The sequence below is a fragment of the Oratosquilla oratoria genome, chromosome 23 (genome assembly GCF_046742065.1).
Source record: "Oratosquilla oratoria isolate Oo_2021 chromosome 23, ASM4674206v1, whole genome shotgun sequence".
Taxonomy (NCBI): Eukaryota; Metazoa; Arthropoda; class Malacostraca; order Stomatopoda; family Squillidae; genus Oratosquilla; species Oratosquilla oratoria.
The window spans coordinates 38348475-38357751 of record NC_134799.1 but is presented as its reverse complement, the minus strand read 5'-3'; the positions used below and the strand labels follow the sequence as shown (position 1 = coordinate 38357751).

The 9277-nt window shown below is 41.9% G+C and overlaps 1 protein-coding gene across 2 annotated transcripts in view; it reads left to right on the top strand.

Moving 5' to 3' along the window:
* LOC143038078 (uncharacterized) overlaps positions 1-9277 on the top strand; it is a 620937-nt gene that overhangs the window by 524566 nt on the left and 87094 nt on the right. For both annotated transcript variants that reach the window (XM_076207001.1, XM_076207000.1), the window contains exon 8: positions 5835-6224. In XM_076207001.1, coding sequence (XP_076063116.1) covers positions 5835-6224 — 390 coding nt within the window. The remainder of the gene's footprint in view (positions 1-5834; positions 6225-9277) is intronic.

Below are 9277 nucleotides of genomic sequence, written 5' to 3'. Positions count from 1 at the left end.
TCAATTCCTAACTGAAATTCCTTTTTGTTGTTATTAATCTTCGCAAGTTTTTTTTTTCAAATCTAGTTTATTCTTCTTGGCTCTAAAATTTAATTTTGTTGTTCAACTTACCATTCTATGGTCACTACCTGTATGTACTTTATTTATAACCGTGACATTGCTAGCGCTCTTGCTCTCACCTCCTCATATGAAATTTGTTTCATGCGTTGCTGTTCCATTTGGACTTTTTCAGATCCATTTATGATCTACATGCTTTTGGAAGAAAGTATTCATTAATCTTATTTTGTAGTTCCCTGTCATTTCTTTCATCTACTCCAAACTTCTCAATGCACGACTCATCTCCATCTTCTTCCCCACTTTAACATTGAAGTCGCCTATTAGCAATGTGCATAGTGTATTTTTTGTAAGCTTCCTCCCTTATAGGGGGAAAAAGCTCTTGTTATGTAGGTAGACCTTTTACACAACCTTATCACAATCCAAGCTATCCTATCTGTTAAACTATTGAACTTCACTACGTTACTAGCAACCTCTAGGTGTATCAAGATTCCTACTCCAATAGATCCTTCCTTTTCCTTAACTCTGTAGTAGAGCAGGTGGTGATTATCTTGTGCTTGTATCAGCTTTTCTTCCGCTCCTCGAACTTTGCTCAGTCCCGTGATATTCCATTTGATGTTGTCCATTTTTCCATGAAATTCTCCAACTTTTGGTCTTAAAGGTTTCTCATGTTGTAAGTATAGAGCTTCCTTTTCTTCATACTATTTAATGTCCAAGACTTAGATCTGTTTAGACAGTGCTTACGTTCTGTGGCATGCTGCACGTAAACACCAAAGGCAATGTAGTTGGATCTTTAGCAGACAATGCTCTAACATGAACGCCTGGTTTTGTTTTGAATATGCAAATCATGATTGCTGTGAAGAAATTTTTGCAATTATCTGTAGGTTGTTGGACTACATTAGTTGGAGGCATGAAAATAAAGGCTGCTTTGGGTTCTTATCTTTAATTAGTTCAACATGTTGGGTCGACAGTTGGGCCTAGTCTGTCTCTTGCCATCTTGGGAGCGACGAAGAAAATGCGTGACGGTTGCCAACACATCTTTTACAATTCTATAAATATATTCCTTATGACTATATGTACAATATTGAACTGAGTGTGAGCACGCAGTATAATGTATATACACCTATATACATGAAGAAACATTATCCTATCGATGTAATGAATAAATTATAGTTAGTGCTGTGTTTTGGCAACATTCCTGGTCGTCTTCGGAGCTTGGTGCAGGTGACTGTGAGGTCAGCCTTTCTGACCAAGGGATTAACAAGATGATTATAACCACGGGCATACAATTAAGTAACAAAATTTAAAACAGAAGATTCCCGTTCGTTAATCGCTTCCAACGGGGGGTGAAAGAGAAATAATTACCAAGAGATTCACTGTCTAGGCTTCCCGCGTCACTGCCATAGACTTCACACAACCCCTAAATGAATTACTAGCTGAGTTAATTATATTACGTAGAAACAGGGGAGTACAGAGGACTTCAACCGACAATCCTGCCCGAGGCCACCTGACCGTTACATAGCACTCTCTTACGCTAACTCACTGTCTGACACGCCTTGGGCGCTTGTTCCCCCTAAAAAAATCACCTCTGATTGGCCCATAGGATTAGGGTCTATGGAGATTGAACCTGATTGGCTAAGACAGCCTAAACGTTCTGGTCCTACGCTTGGCTGGCGCGGGAAGTGTGTTATGCAATGCATGGAACTAATAGGCCTACATAATTGGCGTTACATTAACACAGAAACACAATACTAATTCACTTTGTCATGCTTATGGGGTTAAACACAAAACTAATGCATCTTACAGAGCTAAAATGATTCAAAGGGGATATTAAGATGTCACCAAGCTCTATACGCGTCTATGTAACGCACACCCGCGTCTTTTGCATAAGTAACGCCTTTTCATCCAAAGTAATAACTATATTCCAACCTTACATATATGGGATACTCATATATGTGACAATATAAACATACATACATATATATATATATATATATATATATATATGTATATATATATATGTATATATATATGTATATATATATGTGTATGTATATATATGTATATATATATGTATATATATATGTATGTATATATGTATATATATGTATATGTGTATATATATATGTATATATACATATATATAATATATATATATATATATATATATAATGTATATATATATGTATGTATGTAAAGGTTGCAAAGAGGAGAGCAGATGTGAAATGGGGTAAGAATTTGACAGAAAATGTTTAAATTAATAAAAAGATGTTTTGGAAAAAAATTAAGAGGAAGAGGAGGCGAATCAAGTAGAGAAGAAAAGGTAAAAGGTGCAGATGGAGAGATGATAATGGAAGAGAAGGCAGTAAGGGGAAGATGGGCAGAATATTTTAGGGAGTTGCTAAATGTGAAGGAGGATAGGGAAGGAAAGATTGCTGCAGTGGGAAGTGCGAAGAAAATGAGAGTGATGAATGAGGAAAATGGAGGAGAAATAAGGAAGGATGAGGTGAAGGCAGTTGTTAAGATGATGAAAGCAGGTAAGGCACCTGGTCTGGATGGATGCCATGCGGAATGTCTGAAAAAGGGAGGTACAGGGATGGTGGACTGGTTGGTGAGGTTATTTAATGTTTGTTGGAGAGAGGGTAGAGTGCCGGAGGACTGGAGGAGTGCCTGTATAGTTCCTCTTTACAAGGGAAAAGGGGACAAGTGTGAATGTAGTAGGTTCAGAGGGATTAGCTTGTTGAGTGTAGTTGGGAAGGCTTATGGGAGGATCCTGGTTGAGAGGATTAGGAGAGGAACAGAAGGAGTAATTGGTGAGGAACAGTGTGGATTTAGGACAGGTAGAGGTTGTGTAGATCAGATCTTTGTGGTAAGACAGATATGTGAGAAAGCTATAGGAAAGGGGAAGGATGTTTTTTGGGCTTTTATGGATCTGGAAAAGGCTTATGATAGGGTAGACAGGAAGGCACTGTGGGAGGTTATGTAGATATACGGGATAGGAGGAAAGCTTCTGGGAGCTGTCAAGAGTTTTTATGAGAATAGTAGAGCTTGTGTCAGGATTGGGAATGGAGAGAGTGAGTGGTTCGAGGTAAAGGTGGGACTTCGTCAAGGATACGTTATGTTACCCTGGCTGTTCAACTTATACATGGATGGGGTGGTGCGAGAGGTAAATGCAAGGGTAGTGGGCAAGGGATTGGAGATGGTTAAAGAAAATGGAGAAAAGTGGGAGGTGAGCCAGCTGTTGTTTGCGGACGACACTGCGCTTGTGGCAGGATCGGAGGAGGGATTGAGGAAGTTGGTGACAGAGTTTGGGAGAGTATGTGATAGAAGAAAGCTAAAGATAAATGTGGGTAAAAGTAAGGTGATGAGATGTACAAGGGTCGAAAGTGGCAGTAGACTGGAAGTGAGCATTAAGGGAGAGCGACTGGAGGAAGTGGATAGTTTTAGATACTTGGGTGCAAATGTGGCAGGGAAAGGTGGAGTGAAGGTGGAGGTAGAATGTAGATTGAGAGAAGCGAGTAAATGCCTTGGTGGATTAAAGAGTGTAATGAGGAATAGACATTTGGGAATGGATGCTAAGAGGAGACTGTATGAAGGAGTGATTGTGCCAACAGCACTATATGGGGCAGAAACATGGAACATAAGAGAAGAAGAGAGAAAGTTTGAATGTGTTTGAGATGAGGTGTCTGAGAAGTATGATGGGGGTTACTAGGCTGGATAGAGTGAGAAATGAGGAGGTGAGGAGAACAGGGGTGGAAAAGGAGCTGGGAGATAGGGTTGATGAAAGAATATTAGGATGGTTTGGACACATGGAAAGAATGAGTGAAGAAAGACTAGTAAAAGAGGTGTGGAAGGCAGATGTGGAGGGAGTGAACATGAGGGGACGTCCTAGGATGAGGTGGATGGATGGGGTGAAGGGGGCTTTGGGGAAGAGGGGAATGTCTGTTGATGAAGGACGGGAGAGGACAGAAGACAGGGGTGAATGGAGAATGGTTGTATATGGATGATGTTGTGATAGCATGAGGTGGAATGGGCGGGTGGATGGGGGGTGAGGTAGTATGTGTGAGCAAAATTTGACGCAGCCCGAATGAATTTCTCCCCGTCCTCTCATTTTATGCAATGGGGGGACGGAGAGGGGGGGTCGCCGATTTAATGAAGCGGCCTTGCTGTGGATGTGCTGTGTCTTGCGACACTGCTTCTGACCCAGGGCAGTGGACAAGGTGCAGGGATGACCCGTCATTCAGGAGGTGCTAAGATAAGAGGGAGGGTGGGAGGGGTGTGGAGTGTATTCAGGGATGGAATGGGTGGGAATGATTTTATGCCTTTTTCTTTTTGGCTACCCCCCTTGTAAGGGGGAGAAAGCCTTGGTATATATATGTATGTATGTATGTATATGTATTTATGTATATATATATACATATTATATACATATGTATATATATGTATATATATATATGTATACATATATATATATACATATATATATATAATGTATATATATGTATATATACATATATATAATGTATATACAGAATATATATTATATATATATATATATATAATGTATATATATATATATATATATATATATATATATATATGCGCGTGTGTGTGTGTGTGTCTGTGATTCATCCTGGTCTTGAATCATGTGTTAGACTCATGATCGACAGCTATTTCCCTCCTGGAAGAGAGCTCAGAGCTCATATATGACCGGTCTATGGGTAAAGCTGTAACCTTACACGCACACACACCCACCCAAATCCCCGCCTCCACGAGAGTTGGAACAATGACTCGCAGCGCAGCGATACTGAAATTATTTCAGTCCTGGTTGGGATTCGAACCCGGACGGCCGTAGTGGCAGCCGCGAACGCTACCACTGTGTGATCGAGTCGTATGTGCGAGTGTGTGTGTGTGTGTGGTGAATTGCACACTTATTAAGCAAGCATGGTGTTGGTTCACGCGCTACATGCTGGACACGCGATCGACATCTATTACCCTCCTTGAAAGCTTCATGTATATGCTTAATGCTATGACTTTACATATATATATATATATATATATATATATGTGTGTATATGCACAAATATCACAAATCACACGTGACTACACCGATATGCTGAATGCCACAGGGAAAAGAAAAATTCTTGGAATCCGAGCGCTTTCGTGATATTTTCACATCTTCAAGGATTACAATATTGTATTGTAATCCTTGAAGATGTGAAAATATCACGAAAGCGCTCGGATTACAAGAATTGTTCTGTTCTGTGGTATTCAGCATATATATATATATATATATATATATATATATATATATATATATATATATATATATATATATATTTCAACTCCTTGTCCAAGGTATTGGGTGCCGTCATGCAGTGTTGTGATGCTTCTCACTGGGTTTTTTTCGGGAACCGATCTCAGGACTGCTGAATTAGCAAGTCCAGTCGGTACCACTATACCGGCAAGCCGCGCGCTCTTTTTTTTTTGTGTTAATTATATGCATGTATATAACGGACGCACACATGTATCCCATTTGAGATTTTTGGCCACTTTACCATGCTTTTGCATCTATTACTAATATTCGTATGTCTTTATGTCAAATTCTATGCACTGCATTTTTCATCTTGCTCGTGGTCTGCCTGGCCATTTTACTCTTTACCTTTTATTCCTCCGGTCTTTAATAACTTGGTGTTTCTTATTCTCGTGAACATTAGAATCAAAGGTACTTACACATGTGGTTATGAACATTTGGCGTTCTAACTTCCTCGCCTTTTCAGGGATAACGATGGTGTGATCGAGGAGGAAACGAGGGATGTGCCCCACTCCAATGGCTTTATTGCAAACAGCTGCATCATCGGTAATAAGAACAACACTATCAACAACAACCTTGCTTGTATTATCATCCAGAACTGCCTCAACGCTGCCACCCCCACCACCAACTTCCTTCCACACCATCACCATCTTCGGCGGGATGTGGATCCCAGTGCCTCTGCTGCCGCTCCTACTCCCGCCACGAGAAACCAGCAGGAACACATTTACGAGACGCTGAAGACACCCACGAGGTCTGATCCTCCGTCGTCTTCCTCGTCTCCGGACAGACGCGCCAAGGCGTCCAGTATCCCCATATCAACCACTTCGGGGGCCATGAACGTTGCTGTCAAATTGAGGTTGGTTTTGTTTCTTATTCTGATGGAAATGAGGGCGGTGTGTGTGTGTGTGTGTGTATGTGTGTGTGTGTGTGCGTGTTTGTGTGTGTGTGTGCCCGTGTTTGTGTGTGTTTACCTAAATACAGTATATAGGGTATGAGCAACATCGTGAGGCCCTGCCTCTTACTTTCCAATTATATGTAGTTTCAAGTTCATGCATGTTTCCCACTTTGGATATATCTTCTTATTCACCAATGTTCATACTTAGATTTGAATTCGCGTATTTTTCCGGCTTGAGCTACTTTATGAGCTATTCCAAGTATTCTAGCATCTGGATGGAAAACTATATATTTTCACATCTTTTAGCCGTTTAGTCTCTCTCAATTTGTCAGGTGAGTTGAGGCGGCTGTCCTTCTACTGGTAACATGTAACTCAGTACTACTTGTCGCATGTTCGTATTGTCGGTGACTAAACCGGCACCCCCGCCATTGAGGATGTTGTATTGGACACCAAGATCGAGGGGAAGGAATATCATCAAAAGGGCAGGTGAACTCTGAGTCAATAGCCATCCAACTCTGTTATGGAGACAGGAGTACTGGAGGCTGAGTGATGTCCCAGTGCTGTGGTTGCATTGAGGTGCCCCCTCTGGGACAAGCAACACGCCTCTTTGGTCCTCTATTCAGGCCAGGATGGGTGGCCCCTCTTGCCTCGGAGAGGTAAATTGGCTGGGCTGACTTACTCGAATCTGTGGGTCAGGCACACCCTGAGTCAAGCAAGTACCACCTGGATCGACACTGCACGTTCCGCAACTGCCATTCCCTAGTGTCAAGGTGCTGGGTGTGTACACTCTTCCACGACCCCTGGGACTATTAGGTTAATATGTATACAGAAATCCTGGTCTCCCGTCGTTGGGCGTAGGAAGGCAAATTACAGGTATATGTTCATGACAACCATACTAGACACATGTAGTGGGAATCGGCTTGCGACCTGTCCCCGTCAAAATCATCAAATCCCCTGTGCGAGGTGTCGGCGTGTTACAAATGAGGCACAAACACGTCGAGCCGGGCCCGGAGTGAACCTCCGGCAGGCTCTCTGTATGGATGCTGATGAAGCTGAAGCACACCTTGGTCTTCAACTATCTTACTGCAGTAAATACTGCTACTGAGGCATATAACCTTATAGAGAAGATGTTCTATGCCACACTTAAATCAATAGTTGACCAGTGCGTGCCATGAGACACACTTATTGTTTTGGGCGACTTCAATGCGGTTATTGGCACCGACGGAGCTGGCTGTGAAATATGTATTGGTCCCCATGGTTCAGAAACCAGGAACACGAACAGTTCTCTCTTTCGTTAGTGCAGAGTTGCTGAAAGGTGGAGGTGAGTCCATGATACTTGCAGCACTGACTGTTGTGTGGCAGTACGGTATCATTCCCTCTTTTGGAGCGCCGACGTGAGTTTCAATAGGGGTTTCTTGCAACTTATTTTGATCTCAAGAAGGCGTTTGATTTGGAGCATCGTGTAGTGCTCTGGGATATTCTGCAGATAAGTAGGATTCATGCAAGAATAACTGACTTGATATCTGGCTTATACTCTGGGACACAGAGTACTGTTAAGTATGGAGGGGTTGTGTCTAGCCCATTTCCTATTTAGGAGTGAGGCAAAGGTGTGTCCTCTCTCAACGTTTTTCAACACCTGCATGGGCTGGATATTGGACAGAGCTGTTGATCAATGTCGTTGCTGATGATGCTGTCCTTTTTGCGGAGTCGTTGGAGGTCGTGATTGCAGCCCTCGAGTCACTGCACAGGAAGGTGAGACAACTTGGATTTCAGGACTTCTGGACTAAGACCAAGTCTCAGGAGATTTGGGGGTTACTTCATGGCACAATTTGTTCATACATGTGGCGAGGACATTGAGGTTTTGGATAGGTTTACATACCTTGGTGGTGTAGTGCATAACAATAGTGGGTCATGTCAGGAAGGACTTCGAAGGATTGGCATTGGCTATTGTGTTATGGACTCACTCAACCAGAGTATATGATGTCATTATTATGCAGGAGGTTTAAGGTTGGATCCTCAAGTCACTTGTACTCCCTGTCTTACTGTAAGACATGGTCATTGAATGCTGATTTGTAGAGGCGTCTCAATGTCTTTGGTACTAAATTCCTTTGGAGAACCATAGTGTATTGCTGGAATGGCATTGTATCAAACCAGAGACTGTACTGTGAGACTCAGACTAGGCCAATTACCAGCATAGTTTGTGGACATCAGTTCTGGTTATATGGGCATATAGCACGTTTTTCTAATGTTGATCCTTCTTACAGTATTATCTCCACTATAGACAACCCTCGATGGAGGAGATGAAGGGGACACCGACAGTAATCATGGCTGGGGCAATTTGATTGAACTTATTGAGAGTTATTTGGTGTGGGAATGGTGTCTGCATGGGATCTTGCTCAGAGGGAGCATGGGGACTGGTACTGGTGTGTGAATGAAGCAACGTGCTCTCTAACATATGCCCCAGTTGATGATGAATTTGTTCCCATGTCCTCTTTAAGCACTCCCATCCCTGATTAAAAGATCTTTTCCTTCAATGTAGTCTACCCCCCTTTAGCAACGCGCTCTCTAACATATGCCCCAGTTGATGATGAATTTATTCCCATGTCCTCTTTAAGCCCTACCATCCCTGATTAAAAGAACTTTTCCTTCAATGTAGTCTACCCCCGTTTAGCGACCTAAACACTGTTTTTCTTTCATACCCAATTATTTGACCTCTATTACTTTTGTAATGGATTTACTTCCCTATAAATCATCTTTCTGATCTATTGCCCAGTTCCGGTACTTTTCATCTTTTTCATATTGAAATTTATTTGTCATTCTTGGATCCAGGAGAATACAGCTGATAGCCTTCCTAGTTTTTCCCTCTTTTCACCATGAGCAGACATGTTAGCATAGTTTGTTGTACTTTTCATTTTGTCATTAAAATAGATAAGAAGCATTATAGGTGCTACCATCAAACCTTGTGGAACTCCAATTATGACTTCTCTCCATCCTGACATCTCATCCTTTACAAT